The sequence below is a fragment of the Carex rostrata genome, chromosome 16 (genome assembly GCF_964058835.1).
Source record: "Carex rostrata chromosome 16, lpCarRost1.2, whole genome shotgun sequence".
Taxonomy (NCBI): Eukaryota; Viridiplantae; Streptophyta; class Magnoliopsida; order Poales; family Cyperaceae; genus Carex; species Carex rostrata.
This window is the reverse complement of record NC_135933.1, coordinates 1,185,584-1,202,114: the sequence shown is the minus strand read 5'-3', so window position 1 is coordinate 1,202,114 and position 16,531 is coordinate 1,185,584. Positions and strand designations below refer to the sequence as shown.

The 16,531-nt window shown below is 34.0% G+C and overlaps 2 protein-coding genes across 2 annotated transcripts; one reads left to right on the top strand and one right to left on the bottom strand.

Annotated features, from left to right (window-relative positions):
* Positions 1-384: 384 nt before the first annotated feature.
* On the bottom strand, positions 385-6,226 carry LOC144567209 (DUF3754 family protein, putative (DUF3754)). The gene is made up of 14 exons (XM_078317290.1): positions 5,743-6,226; positions 4,546-4,815; positions 4,268-4,447; positions 3,984-4,119; positions 3,564-3,898; positions 3,314-3,443; positions 3,102-3,224; positions 2,958-3,002; positions 2,522-2,601; positions 2,299-2,395; positions 2,106-2,195; positions 1,695-1,748; positions 645-710; positions 385-566 (listed from the first exon to the last, which is right to left on the bottom strand). Exons 1-14 carry the CDS (start codon positions 6,069-6,071, stop codon positions 402-404), a joined length of 2,100 nt encoding a protein of 699 aa, XP_078173416.1. The 5' UTR covers positions 6,072-6,226; the 3' UTR covers positions 385-401.
* A 423-nt stretch (positions 6,227-6,649) lies between these two features.
* LOC144567740 (Terpenoid synthases superfamily protein) lies at positions 6,650-8,377 on the top strand. The gene is made up of 2 exons (XM_078317902.1): positions 6,650-6,788; positions 7,116-8,377. The coding sequence occupies exon 2, from the start codon at positions 7,126-7,128 to the stop codon at positions 8,047-8,049; it is 924 nt and encodes a 307-aa protein (XP_078174028.1). The 5' UTR covers positions 6,650-6,788; positions 7,116-7,125; the 3' UTR covers positions 8,050-8,377.
* The last annotated feature ends 8,154 nt before the right edge of the window (positions 8,378-16,531 follow it).

Genomic DNA, 16,531 nt, shown 5'->3' with positions numbered 1-16,531 from the left:
TTAAATGACAAATCCGAACCATTGAAATCCGTCTACCTTACGAGTGATGCGTCTACATGTGAAAATTTTAAACATTTGAATTAATTTAGTATAAAGTCAAAAAATGAATACACTAAAATTAATTTATTAACCTTTTATTTTTGACCGATTGACTTTATACTAAATTAATTCTAATGTTTAAAATTTTCACATCTAGACGCATCACTCGTAAAGTAAACAGATTCTAACTGTTCGAATTTGTCATTTGAAACCGATTTGATAGGTTTTGGAGTTAAGCTCACCAAATACTTTGGTGAGCTTAAGAACGCTCTAGTTCTACTCTATTTTTAATATGTATAGAATGCGATTCTGCATTGATCCTGTTGGAGAAAAATTATGGCTCCATTTGGGACTGATTCGACTTATTTCTTTTGTTCCAACAAATTTTCCCAGCGAATTTTAAGCATCTCACATGCTCTAGAGCATGAAAAAGCTAATATTTTGGTTTCTTCATTATCCGTTGATATCTCAGTTACCAGATCAAATCTCAGGAGTGTCTCCATTGCCTTCTCAATTGGCATTTCAATCTATGAGAGGGAAAAACAAATGTCAAAAACCTCACTAAATTGCACTTTAAAAGTAATTTATAGATGCTAAGATATAACCTTTTCATGAAATTTGTCGTACAAAAACTTCTCGCATGCAGCTTGAATGCTTTTAAGAGAAGCAACCTGCAAAAGGCAGCAAATAATTAGAAGTATCCTAAAAAGCCAATGACGTAGATCAGATTAAGGGTTTTTTTTTTCAAATTTATGGAACTAATAATTAAAGACATTACACACTAAAAGTCATAAATGATAACTATCAGAGTCAGGTGTGAAAACAGAGCGGATACAGATCAGATAGTGGTAAAACCATATACATATCTCTTTTTTCATTTTTCAGATACGGATACGAAGCGGATATCAGACAGATATGGGTCTGGATCAAATCGGCATTTATTAAAATAATAAAATAATATAAAAAATATTAAAGTTCGTAATATTTATCTAATTATAATGGTGAATAACATAAATTTTTCATAATATATATTAAAATATATGGTATATATCTACTATTTTGATACGGATAATTGAAACGTAAAACCATATCAATATCCTTATCCACACGGATATTCGGATATCGGATATTCACATCTAAGTTTTCGAATACGGATCAAATACGGATCGGATATTATCCATACCGTTTTCACCCCTATTTAGAGTGCAAACTTATTATTTTTTTCTTTTTTTTGAGAAAAGTGGAACATGATATTTCTTGTTTCAATCATTCATGAAACAATCTTTAAAACAGTATAAAAAATGCTACAAAAGTGACAAAACCTATATCTACAAACCCAAATTACAGGCAGTCAAAAGGTAAAACCTAACTGATCAGACTCAAGATTAGTCTGAGGTTACACGGAGTGCAAATTTATGAAAGATAGAGCCAGGTTCAAATTTCTTTCAACCCACCATTTTTTTAATTGAAAACCATCGAATTTTATTCAACAGACTTTAAAGTTACAAAAGGAAAATGGTACCTTAGCATACTACACTACTAAATTAATTAATTGAGAACAAATTAAATTCAAAGGAGACGGTCAAGATAAACCTGACTCCATTAGAAAAAGACTAAAAAGTAATTTGTGAAGAAGGACGTCTTTGTTTATATACCTTGGATTTTTGAGAGCTGAGCAGGAGTGCATAAACCAAAATAGCTTCCTTGTGCTGCATATAAATTGAAGTTTGAATTTTTTTCTAATTAAATAAAAATAAAGGAATAGTTCATATTATTTCATTTCATGCTGCACCCAGCACCCTGCATCAAATTCTATGTTCATTTCATTAGCTACTAACAGGATTTCTAATTAATTTTCCGGAAGTTTTCTTTTATTAATAACTTATTTTTTAGAAGCTAAAATACCCTCTAGTCCAAAACAGTGTACAATGTGTCACTAAAAGCACCTTTGCTATGCCCCAAGAGCATGTGTGGGTTTATATGGAATAAGGATAGCTTCATGAGGAACGCTATCAGAGCCCAAAAAAAGAAGTAAATTTAAAAGAAAAAAAAAAAAAAAAGCATACTTGCTGCTGTTGGGAAGCATCTAAAAGAAAGTGAACAGAACCGAAACCACTTGCTAGAGTCTTCTCATAAAGGGTTTTATTCACCAACAGCTGTTCCAAATAAATAAATAAATAATTTACAGTGTTCAGAATTCATAAAATCAACAATGTACAAATAATCGAATAAATTAACACAATTAAATGGAAGCCTGACCTGGTACCTGTCCCGAGTCTGCTTGTAGCCCAGTGCCACCCGAAATACAAGTATTGCAAGTGCAGTTACTGCAACTACGTCCAGATAAATAGCTGACCTGCACTTTATATCTCAATTATTCAATACAAATTGAATTTTTATTAAATTTTGTTCTAATTTAAAACTTAAAGCAGAATGGCAAGTAAATGCAAGATAAAAATTGAAAAGGAAGTAACATACTTACGGAGACGAGGCTATGCTCTCAAACTTGTAATTCACAAAATATGCCAATAAACCAATTATTGTAGCTATATCCAACCTCACCTGTACATGTAAATGTAAGTGAAATATAATAAAACATAACTTTTCTGGAAAGGAATTGCAGGGAACAAAACAAATAAAACTACTAAAATATGCCGAAACCCAGCACTATAACTGTATCCAATCACAACTGTACATGCAAGTCAAATAAAACAAAACATATAATTCACTACAATTATATGTTAAGATGCTTTCTAAGTCGTAATTTCATGACAGAAATGTCACTCAGGAACAAAAAATTTGTTCTTAAAAACCTTGATTAATGTCTAGTCCCAGCCCAAAGCCTAAAAAATGCACCCGAAAGCCAGATAGAAGGAAACAGGAAATAATCTTAATTATTTTCTACAAAAATTTATTACCGCATCAAGAATCCGAAATGATAGCTTCTTGTGAGGGAAAACAACCTATTAATTTTTTATATATTTTAGAACAAGTGATAGAGAAAAAAAAATGAGACGAGCATATAAATAAGTAAACAGATAAACATTATCATTAAACGTTACAGGAAGATCTGGAATAGGTATTCCTTCATATATCTTCAGTTGCAAAGGTAATGCTTCATCATCCATTTCTCTACTCTGACCTTCATCAGTGTAGAGTAAAATCAGCTCTTGAAAGGCTGGCTCCTGAAAATTAAAAGGAGAAAAACAATTAAATTTGACTTGTAGTGTTTAAAATTGACGATTTTCTTTAGAAACAATAACAGTGGTTTCACCAGAAGAGTAGACTTTTGAAACAAAATCCCAACAGAGGCTTTAATCATCTCCCAAACATTGCCTCCACAAGACTCTTTTGTTGCAGGCTCCCAAATATTCGTCAAAGTTATCCTTGGTAAGAATTTTGGTCTGACAAATGCAGACAACACCAAAAAGTCAGATGTTTGAAAATGGAAAGAGCAATAAATTGATGTTAGGGGCCCGGGCGTAAGTTTTGAAACTAAGTTTAAAAATTATAAATTTTCAAACCTGAGGTAATTTTCCACATAGTTCTTGCTATCAATCTCAAAATTGACTGAAGCCTCGGGCAAAGAAGGAACGAGCCCAGTCCAAGTAAGCAATTTTCTGACAAGTCTGCGCCTGGGACCCAGAGGAGAGAGGAGTCCTTCATACCGGGAAACAGCTGTCTGGGCAGCAATCCAAATAGGAAGGTCAGGACCTTCATCCACTATTTCATCAGGACCGAATTTTTTATCTGACATTCTCAGAAGCAACTTATCAGGAGAGGATTGTTCTTTGAGCCAAAGCTTCAATTTTTCTATCCAAATTAGGAGATCTCCCTTCCCAGTAGATGTTTTCACTGCCTGTAATAGGTTCAAACTAGTTACGGACAAAAAAATCAAAGAAAGGGGACATGACAGATTAAATATAGAACTAAAAATTAAGTACCTCAATTATATAATTGCTGATACTTTTCAAGGGTTTTGAAAGGCCAAAGAATATTCTTTGTAAGAGCTTTGATTGAAGGTAGTCTAACTTTTCTACTAGCAATAGACCCTTTTGCCTCTCTGTTGCATATCCACGCCTTGAAAAAGAGAGAACATAAAAAAAAAAAAATTTAAGCCCTTTTTCTTTTGTTCAGGAAATTATGTTATTTTCAATATACTTGAGCATAAGTCTACAGTCTCAGTCTTCTTTGGTACAGAATATGAGAAGGTAATTTATAAATTCACCTGAAAATGATCGCCTTGGATTGAGATGCCCTCTTCCAGTCCACATAAACTGGGAGAGTCAAGATATAGTCGCTATTCAATGCATATGTCAGCATCAAATCCTCTGCTGACAGCTCTTCAAATTGCGCATCTTTTAGGAGTTTCATGAAAGACTGCTGAAAATAGGCTGTAGAGGCAACCCTATACATGTCCACAAAAGGAACATAAAAACAGGTAATTAAATATTACATAAAGTAGAATAAAGATGTAAGCAAAATACTAAGATATATAGTATCAACCTTTTTTGAGGAACAGGGCGCTTGGAACCTGACCAAGGATAGGATGCCAAAAGCTCTTTGAAGTCCATACTTCTGTTGAAATTACTAGCATTTATTTCACTCACAACTGATCCATTCAATGCTTGATGCTCCTCCCCATTTAATTGGGGTTTTATATCACTGGAAAATTTATTCTGTTCCTTCTCTTCTTCTTGGTTTGTAAGCTTGTAATAAGCACGCATCTCTTCAAGCAAATCTTTATGTTCAGCATGCAAAATGGAATCTAGGAATCTAAAAAATTATTATTAGAAGCACAGTACTTCAGTTTGGAGTTTGACTGGGAAATACTTTGTTCTGGCCATGACTTGCACTACGACTACACCTGCAGAATTTTCTTTAAAATGTTACCTCGTTTAAATTATTGATACTTCTATAATTCTAATTAAATTCCTCTCGACAGCACCACAAAATTTTATTGAATATAACTAAATTTAGTTCTAACACAAGGAAGATTTGTGCCCCTACAAAGCATCAATATTTGAGAAGTACACATGCAAAATGAAAAATACCTCACATAACTCATTTAATCATCTAAACTTATCATCTGATTTTTTTTTTCTTTTTCAAGTTTATTCAAGAGATCAAAATGGGACGAAGCCAAAAGTGATAGGGGATATAATTTTCTTATTTTGCAGATATGCATTGCACGGGCTTGTTTGAAATATTAATGGAATATTTCCAGAATAGTGTTGTTTGGAATAGTAAACTAGTATAGTTCTAGAATATGCTATTGTTGCACTATTCAAAGTTGTTTGGTAATAGTAATAGAATAATATTGCATCAGGATTTCATTTTACACGATAAACATATATATAAATAAAAACTAAACTAAAGCATAAACAAAGCATCATAAGCATCATAGAATAAAGTAAAATACTAAAAAAAATCAATAGCATCATCATATGAGTTTTTTTGTATATATATATATATATATATATATATATTTTTTTTTTTTTTTTTTTTTTTAATTTTTTTATTTCCAGACGAATCTCGTTTTCATATAGAGATTTAGTTCCTCTGATCCATTTTTAATTTATTAAGAAAGAATTTGAAAATTCATTTATAATATTGTTTCAACATAATCAAAATATTTTTTTAACCTAATGCAGAATAATTGGGGATTAAGCATGAAAATGACTAATTTAAAATTCAAGGTACCTAGCAAATCGTTGGAAATCCTCTTTATCCTGATCAGAATTAAACAATTCAAGCACTGCATTGAGCAGCTCGACCTTAGAGACAGCAATATACCGCTGCCTCGGCACATGAACGCCAGCTATTCTTCTCTCCTCTCCTTCATCACTCTCTGCCCTTTTATTGAAATTATCTGAGAAAGCTTCTTCTTTAGTGTTGGCCTCCAATTTCAGAGGAAAGACTGAAACTCTTTGGGATGAGGTAGAACCTAGTGAGCAATATACTGGTACAAAGCGGTAGGTGGTGGTATTCGATGCGGTACCTAAAGAGGTGATCGGTTTAAAAGAGAGCATGGTACGGGTTTAACCTTTTTCAGAAATTTGAATACAAATGCAAAACTGTTTAGGTAGTTCTATTTGATTGGGTTGATGGAGAGATTTCGAGAGTTCAGAGGGGTGGCCATGCGCGCCTCTCTCAGTTCTATCCACTGCTTCAGGCTTGAATGGACCAAGCTGCTTCCACACTTCCAACTTCCAATTTTTCCATCTGTTGCCTGTGAATGTGATTGAGTACAGATTGAACGGTCCAGTAAGGCTAAAAGTTGTGCTTTAGGAGGCCGTCGGTAGAGCAATTTAGAGCGTCAGATCTTGAACTGACGTTGGAGAATCAGGATCAAGGATGAACTCAAGAAAAGCTGTCTAGTATATTTAGGCCCGCTAATTCGACGGGTTTGTCCATAGACAAACAGGACGAACAATAATTGTACAGATATTGGTCGAGTTTAGACAAAACTTGGACCGTATTCAAATTATTAGAACGAACGGGCCGAGTTTGATTTGAACTAGTTTGGTAAGCCCGTTGAACAGCTCAGACTGAGTCCAATCGAATCGATCTATCCTCTCTCCCCTCCTACTCGAACAGATCCCTCAACCTCTCGCCTCCCTGCTACCTCCGCCTCCTTCATCTCCGCCGTAGCGCCGCTTCTTCTCCGTCGTGTCCCTTCTTGGGTGTCGCGCCGTCTCTTCGTCTATCTCTGTGCGGCGCCTGTTCGCCTCTCCTGCTTGAACTGGGTAAGAGCCAACAGTGAGCTTTTAAGTTATTGGTTTTCAAAATGGTAATTTTTTTAAGCAATGGTGAGCTATAAAAAATCAGCAAGAAAAAAATTATAGGTATGATTCGGACAAAATGATAAATTTGTTTCACCTCCCCATTTTTTAAGTAATGGTTATTTAAGTTATTATTTTAAGTTCAGGGTTTTCAAAATGATAATTTCTTTTTTCTGGAAATGAATTATTTGCATTTAACCTTAAAAAAAAATGATAATTTTTTTTTAACTGTTTCATCACTAATCCTTTGCCTGAATCATTAATTTAGTGTCTTTGTTTATGCATGAGCAGTGAAAAATTCATGAATGGTGGTGTCAGCAAATCCCTAAAGGCGTCCTTCTCGTACTGTGTGCAACAGGTACGTACCTATGACTACCATCACTATCTCTGCCTTCTTCACCTCCCACATGCCACACGGAAAGCTGCATTTGCTCTCCGCGCATTCAACATTGAGACTTCCCGGGCAAGGGATCTTGCCACCGACCCAAAAACTGGGCTCATGCGGCTTCTCTGGTGGCAAGAAGCTTTAAACAGAATTCACTCTGGTAAATTGATTGAGCATCCAGTGGCACAATCTCTCTCGTGGGTAATTTCAAACCATAAAATCTCCAAACACTGGCTCAGAAGATCGTTGGATGCCAGAATTACTGATGCAAATCGGGATGAGGGTTTCATACCACAGTCCATCAGTGAGATGGAGAAGTATGCAGAAGATACACAAAGTACTCTGCTGTACCTGACGCTTCAGGCCAATGGGGTCCAGTCAACAGTTGCAGACCATGCTGCATCCCATATAGGTAAAGCAAGTGGTTTGGTTTTGTTGTTAAAGTCCATACCCCACCATTTGAACCGATATGGTAAGATTTTGTATCTACCCGCTGATGTGGCAGACAAACATGGACTGTTGGTGAAAGAAGGGGAATGGGGTGAAGTTAGGGTTGGTACAAGTGAAATGGGCCCAGGTGGTAGGTTGGCAGATGCAGTCTTTGAAGTGGCCTCAGTTGCCAGTGCACATCTGAGGAAGGCACGGGAGCTTTCAGGTTCTGTTCCAGGAGATGCCAATCGGGTATTGTTACCTGCTGTGCCAGCTCAAGTGGCTTTGGATGAGTTGGAGAAAAGAAGGTTTGATGTGTTTGATTCTAGGTTGTCAAAAGGGGTGCTTGGTGTGTCACCTCTTTTGTACCAGTTGAAGCTGGCCTGGTATGCATGGCGCAACAAATATTGAATTTTGGGCTATTTCTATTTTTTCGGCTGAAGCAATTGAATTTTGTGTAATAAGTAGCTTCAACATAAAAATTAACTCGTCTTTTTAGGTTTTATCTGTTTTCTTCCTTTTTTAAAAAAAAATAAAATTCCACTTTCCAGCATACATCATTACTGGGGAAAGAAACCATCTTCGTGTTTTTTTTTTTTTTTTTCCATTAAGAGAATCTGCCGAAATTGCAAAATTGTCTTTTATTGTACTCAACTGTTCATACTAACCATTCTCAATGTAACCAAATACCCTTTATTATTAGATGTAGTGGGCATGATTTTGGCATGCAAAATGAAAAGTAGGTGTTGTTTTTTTACATGACACTATTATTTTAGACATAACAGATATTTAACCCAATATTTACTAATCACCAAACCCACTAACCTCTGGGCAAATACAATATACATATACACAGACCTGACTGCAGATTTACACAAAGCAAAATATCAGGTTATCTTTTGCTGAAACCAGAGAAGTCTCTTCCCTATTTTATATCCTTGTGCTAAATTTGAACTTGAACCATTTGGCCTAAAGACCAGTCCAAAAGGGAATACCAGTCTTGGGAATCCAGGACTTCCCATCTATGATCCTCTCGACTGTGAAAGGAGAAGCATCATTTGCATTTTTAATTACATGAAAACCTGGCCACCTCACCCGATTGTTAGTCGTACCACCGTCTCCAGTGTTCATATACTCAGCATAGTACAAGGTGTCCAGAGCAAAGGTACTGTCCCACCTCGACCATCCCTCTTTGGCTATCATGCCATCCATGCCTGACTTCATGAAAACTGTCCTTGAATACTTTTTCCATGGCCTTCCTGTTATTATTCAAAAAATTTACCACTTAGGGAGCAATCAAGGAGAAAAATGAAGAAACAAAAGAGCACGTTTGCTGGTCGGTCCTTCAAAATTACTCAAACCTTCCTGTTATCTTTTTCTGATTCCATTGTTTCAAGGCAGTCAATGCCTCATTGATGGGTCTTGTGGGACCGCCATATCTGGTGCTTTTATTGATGTATTTCGAACTTGAAGTAATCCATAGGTGATACTAGATGCATTCCCTTTTGTTGTCTGTTTATTCTCAGCTGCAAATACATCAAGTGAATTACTCAAACCTTACACGGTCCATGCATGAACATCTTAACTAGGAGCATGTACAGCTGGATGATTTTTTTTTGAATTTATTGACGTACGTGTTGCAAGATAAGTTAGAACTACTTATAATTTGGCTAATTTGGTACATACATCCAGTACAGCTAATCCAACAGGAAAAACGCAATACATTGGCAAGAAACTCACCCATGAGTTGATGCAGAGGAACTGTATGCTCGAGCGCTTTGCAAATGATCTCCCAAAAACCAGCGCCCCTCGACTCGTTCGATCTACCCAACCCTTCCATGCATGTCGATCGAATGCGCCGTCATGGCTTCACTCAGCCATGTGGCAGCATCTGACAAGTCATAATTTTTCTCAGTCAACTGGCGAACCAGCTGCTCAGCATCGAGAATTTCAAGCTACACCACTGCTCAATATGCAATTAAAGAGTACAAAGAGATACTCAGGCAGAGAATGAAATGCTTTTCTCTACAATATATGTTAATGGTTGCATATTCTAGAATTGATTCTACCCTGGGTTGCCACCTACACAGCCAGCTTTTCTATTCCAGTAAGGTCCAATACGCTTTTCTGTAGCTCCTTCATTCAAATGTATTGTCAAGGGTTTGTAAAAGGTGCCAAACTGGTCTTTTCTTGTATATAATAATAGACATAGTTTTGTGCAATCCCATGCCCGTTGGTTTCTACAAGTGGTGCACTCATAGAGGATAGAGGTGAGAACTTGTTTGATGAAATGCCTGTGAGGTTGACTTCTTTGACTGCTCTATGACACATTTACGGGCTAGCTGTAATTGGTTTTAACTACTTGACCATTTCAGCAAAATCATACAGAAGGTGTTAAAAAGACCTTATACCTATACACTTTCTTTAGTGCTCGGTCTAATATCATGTGGGGGGCATTTCTGACCAAGTGCATGTGAAATTAAGAAACTATGGGAGTACAGTTTTGGGTAATACCAACTTTTAATTTGTAGGAAGTAAACTAATTGCTACTTAATCAGAGTGCAGAAGTGTTTAGTACTCATGGACATGGACCACCATGATTAGAGGTTGTGGTCAAAGCACGTACCTTTCAATATTCTTAAAGCATGATGGTTGTCCATTATTATCAGTTCATGTGTGAATTTGGCAAAGCTTAGGGTAGGTGCACGACTTCATTAATAAGGTACGTGTTGATCCCAGGGTAGGTATGGTTTCTTATTATATCAAAGGTAATTGTTACTTACATGGAAAACCACAATCTACTAATGTGATGCAAATCAAATGCTTGGTGAAATGCCAGTATGTGATTATAGCACTGGTCTTGGACTCTGCTCAATTTGTCAAGATGAGATGATCCTAGATATGTACAAATGTGGAAGAAAGCTGGACTTGATAATCGGTCTAACTGTTGTTTGCTTTCATGCGATCCTTGTAAAAGAGGGAAGAGTATTGCAGCTAGCTATTGCTTCAATTGATACCTGGAATATGGCGTTGTACCAATTAATGAACCATAAAAACAAGTGATTACTTATTTGTTTGGCATTTCATATTGCTTAGAAGAGACCAAGAAATTCATCCGTCAGATGACCTATCTGAGTATATCACAGTGTTATCGTAGACTGCAGGGCACTAGAAAATTGAATTCCCTGAACTGGTAATCTATGTACTTTTGACAAGGATGTATGCTAGCTTAAAAAAACTTACAAGAGTGAATTGAATAAGGCATTAAATAGGAGAAAGAATTCAAAAAGCAGTCGGATGTAGTAAGATCAAATCGAAGAATGAAGTGCTTGTATGCTTTTTTGGTGACAATTTGGTTTTTCTTTAGAAGAATTACATGCACCTACTTTACGAATGGTAGGAGGGATACAAATATACAATAGAGATCATGACAGAAGATAAATTTCTGTGACCACCGATAATTTTTCATTGCCATACACAAGTTGATACCAATGAGGGCACTCAGTTCAGTTCATTTCTTCTTCTTTTTATATTTTTATAATAGTGGGAATAACCCACTGAATCTTATTAGAAATCAGAAAGTGATTTTGGTAGATTCAGTTCATTTCTATGAACAGGTCTGGACTCCGGAGAATTTTACCTCGAGACACGGTTCAATTTCTCGAATATACGGTATATTCTCTTGTGGAGATTGTTGGTGACTTTTTTTTTTTCTTTAGAGTATTTGCAGAAAACCAGAAGTAGTGTTTTTTTTTTTTTTTTTTTTAAATGTAATCAGTTTGTTGTCATATACTCATATTTAATTTATTTGGTAATAGAGGGCATTTATTGGAAATGAAAACGTTGTTAGCTAATAAGTTTCTATTATTTGTAAGGTTTGATAAATAGTAGTAGCTTGCACGTTTCCATTATTGTTCCTGTTGTTTGAGGAATTAATTTGGATTCTTGCATCCAATTGCAACTGTTGGAATTTGATGTATTTGGGGGAATCAACTCCTGTAACCTTACGATAATAGGACTTCTATAGTCCCTTAGATCAAACAGTTTAATTAATTGTGGACTAAATAATGGAATAAGAGTTTAAGTCTCACTTATTATGTTAAACATGATTTAACTGAGCTGGATTAAGATGAAATAAGTCGATCTTTAGACAAGTCTAAATTGACTTAAACTAATAACCCACCTTTCGAGATGGTTTAATTTTATTTGGTTATGAGATCTAATTTTTTTTATTACTTTTATTATTTTCAATCACTTTTTAAAAAGAATGTAAAATAAACAATTAAAATTTTGTTTTAATTTAAGCATTGGAGAATAATAGTACCAATTAACATCATTAAAATATACACTAAGTATATATCACAAGAAAACATCTTAATTTATTGTTTTTGAACGTGAACCCAAATTATTATTTATAATAATAATAATAATAATAATAATAATAATAATAAAGAGATACTCATCAGGAAGAGAATGAAATGCTTTTCTCTACAATGTTAATGTTGTTGCTATTATTATTATTAGGAAGCGTCTAATTGTCCACAGCCTTTTGTCCACCATTTGTCCACAGCTTTGACTTGCGCGAATACTGTAAAATTACTTCTACATGCTGTATAATTATACAATATATCACATAAAATATATCAGTTAATTACAAAACATCCAGCAACTATTTGAAGTGATCCCATGATAGTTAGAAAAAGATTGCAACTTGCACAACATGACAAAATAAATGTACTTTCAAACTGTACTTTTGGAAATTACAGTTATAGGAAGTTATTGGCAGTTAGAGTTAGTTATTAGCGGTTATTGGCAGTTAGAGTTAATTATTAGCGTCCACACTGGGTTGAATCTTGTATACTGTAAAATTGAATCTTGTATATAGTAGAATTTTCAATTGAATCTTGTATACTGTAAAATTGAATCTTGTATATTGTAAAATTTTCAAATAATACTGTAAATTTTCAATTGAATCTTGTATACTGTAAAATTTCTAAAACTAAACCATAAAATAATACCATCTATACTGTAAGATAAAATGTAACAAATGTACATTTCAGTTTAAACTACAACCTACAGAGAATCATGTATACTGTAAAATTGCAAAATATAAACCATAAAATAATACCATGTATACTCTAAAATTGTTAAATTTATACATACATCCATCATCACACAAAAAATCTGTTCACCACAAAACAACATATGTTCACCACAAACAACATTTGTTCAAAACAAGATAAAAATATTCACCGCAACATTCAGAATAGCATAATAGCAACAAAAAAACTATGGACAAATAACTTTTACATTAAAAACCTCCTGTGTTCATTGTTCGGATGAGTAAGAAGCCTCATCACAAGAATTAAAAAATAATATTACAAGTTATTTACCTGACTGAAAATCATAGGAGTGCCTGTAATATGAAAACATTTCAATATGCATCAATACTGTAAAATTCACCATTCAATGCTGTAACTTAAATAACAAATCCTACAAAAAACGCACTTCACATTTTCAAACATCCAGAAACTTTCATAACAGTTTGATATCCTGTAAAATGAGACATATATATATGTACTGTAAAAAACAGAGAATACAAAATCATACGAAATTACAACATACGACTAATATTCAGATAAAAATTCAATCAAAATGATAAATCTGTTACTGCATACAATGAGAAAAACAAATTCAACATAAAAACTGTAAAAATGACAAGATGAATACTGTAAAATTAACGGGGCAATACTGTAAAATTAACAGATCAATACTCCATATCGCCTCTCTATCATCTATTTCCTTCAGATTTTCACAAGATGAATACTGTAAAATTAACAGGGCAATACAGTAAAATTAACAGATCAATACTCCATATCGCCTCTCTATCATCTCTTTCCTCCAAATTTCATTTGAAATGCTAAATCTGTTACTGCATACAACGAAAACAACAAATTCAACAGAAATAACTTACTAGATTTGAATTTTGTCGTGCTCTTCAACAAAAACAACTTTTATTCGATCGCGCTCCACGATTGAAGGTTCCATTGCGATCATGTATAAAAAACGAGATCGAGTCAGTAATCTCAATTAAAATCGACATTGCAAAGAAAAATGAATCAGAGAAGGTAAATACAAAAAAACAACAATTACGATTTCGTTTGAATCAATTTCAGTTGCTATGATATCGTGACTAGCTCCGTAGAAATCGCGACGAACTAGAGAAGAGTTATCAGAAAGAAAAAATGAATCAGGAAAGAAACAAATAAAATCTTACCTAAAATTATCTGATTCTTACTGGTTCTTTTCGGGAAGGAAGTAGATTGGATTGAAGACGCTGCTGTGGGAAAATTTGATCGGGAATCCTAAAGATAATGAAATCAGTAAAGAGAATGAAATCGCAGAGAAGACGCTGCTATGGGTAAAGAATCGAAGAGAAGCACTACTCGTCCTAGTAGCGACGGAATCCTAAAGAGAATGGAATCGCCTCAGTTGTGGAAAAATCTGACCGGGAAGACGGTTTGAGAAATGAGATTCAAAAAAGTTAACCCATGATCTGATCGGGAAGGTTTAAATAGGCGAAGGATTTGAATATCTGTTGAAAGGTGGGGACCATCGTTAATATCTGTTAAAGGCAAGTGAATAAGGCTTGTGGACAGTTTGTGGACAAATACCTTTTCTCATATTATTATTATTTTGGAAAAAAAGATGTGTTTTGTTTTTCTCTTAAGCAAGCTACTGCGAGGCATCATTAAATAGCGCAAACAATATTCTTTTGCAAATAGTACAGGTTATTTGTTTTAATATACCTCTTTAATTGAATAAAAAAAAATATCTCTTTGATCCAAGCTAATTATTTTGTCGTTTTCTTGATTCAACATGATGCCGGTGGTATAACTATATCAATTATAGAATCAACAATTTTTTTTTTCACAAAATAACATAACTTTCTAAATTAACAAATATGCAATCTACAAAATTATTAAATAAAATATTTTTTTGAAATTGTACTACAAATAAATAATTTTTTTGTCAGCAACACAACATATTTTTGACAAAATAAATTAGTATACATATAAGCTTAATTAAACAAATTTACTAAATGCAATGTGCATCTCTAAGATATATAATTAGTTTGTACATAACTCATTTTCTTGTACAATTTCTTTCAATCAAAATGAATAAAAAATACGAAGAATAGTTTTATTGTTAATATTACAAATTTTGTAAGACAAAATAATTTGAATGCCTTAAGCCACTAAATTATTATCAAACAAAAAATAATTTAAGTTAAGGTATAACTTTAGACATCAATCAAACATAAATAATTAATTTAGATTGGTCTTAGTTAACTAAGTTATGCCTTATTAGTTTTAGTCCACAATCAAACACCACCTTACATCCAAAGAATATAGGAATGGAATAACACAAAAATCAACTTTTATAGTCCTTTGCTCGCATCCAAATTGTTCTAAACAATAATAGAAGAGATGAGGAAACTGGGAAAGGGAGACTATTTTTTTTTTTTTTTTTTTTTTTTGAGGAAAAATCTGGGTCTTAGCCCAGATTTGTTTGCATTAATAATATATATTTCAAAGAGTTTTTACAACCGCAATAAAAAGATACAAGACAGCTCATTTGTATGAGCTTAATTAAATGAAAAACAAACCAAATAGTAAAGGATAAAACAGAAAAGTGAAAGATAAAATTAAGGTGCAAAAACTGGCCGAAGCCTAAATTAAAGGGAGACTAGCTTCTTGATTTTATATATCGATCGAGATCGATGGAACAATGAGCACCACAAATTTAGACAGGCAAAAACCTCATAGCTCGTGACTTGCTAATTAAGATCAGTTTGCAGAAACTTTGTAATTAATTAACTTATTAGATTTTAGCTTGAGTACTCATCATTAGTGAGTTCATGTTTGATCTAGTTCGATTCGTTTCTACATACAACACACAGAGCATGCATGCACTAAAAAATTTAAGCTGGTTTAATTAATCCGGCTCCTCATTTCTCTGCCTGGAATTGAGAGATGTCAAACGAAATATGATCCTAGGACCCATCCGAATCCCAATTAATTAAGTCAACTGTTTTGAAAGGTCAAGGATCGATAAAAGCTACTCCAAATCGAACGCGATCTTAAAAAGAAGATAAATATCTTAATTAATTTATCAATAAACTAAAAAATATATATGCACCTGAAAGGACATTGTTAAAATTACACTCGGTTCCAGCATAACTTGGGAATCAAGTCGAATCCTCTAGAAGATCTATATCTACTCAAAAGAAGAAAATAAGAAATTGAAGAATATCAATCATATATAGTGAAATAGGCAATAAATAGTATTTGATTATTTGTCATTAATTCTAAGGATTGGTTTCCATGTTTAGTATGATATACAAAATATTTTTGAATTGATAAATAGGCATGTAAGAGCCGTGTAATTAAACCAAGAAAGAAAAGAAATAAAAAATAAGGGAGGAAAGGGAGATTCATGGGAGTCTTGTGTTCTTGAGTTGTTTTATTATTTTTTGACAGTTCTATTATTATTTTTGACATGGTATCAGAGCATGGTTGCCTGGTGGTATAGCTAGAGAAATTGTTGCCCTTATTGTCTTTAACTTCAATTTCTTGTGCTATACTGCTCTAAGGAGCGATCCATACTTGGTAGAACAATGTCAGAAGCCGAATCTCAAGAATCGACCACCATTGCTGCACTGATTGAGCAGATGACGAGAATGATGACTCAAATGATAGCTATGCAAACTGCTATCATAAACAATCCTCAATCGGCGACACAAATCATACCTCAACCTGTTGCCATGACCGAGGGTATAATTCATTCAAGTGCTATTGATGTAAAATTTGAAGCACAAAACTAAGGTGCA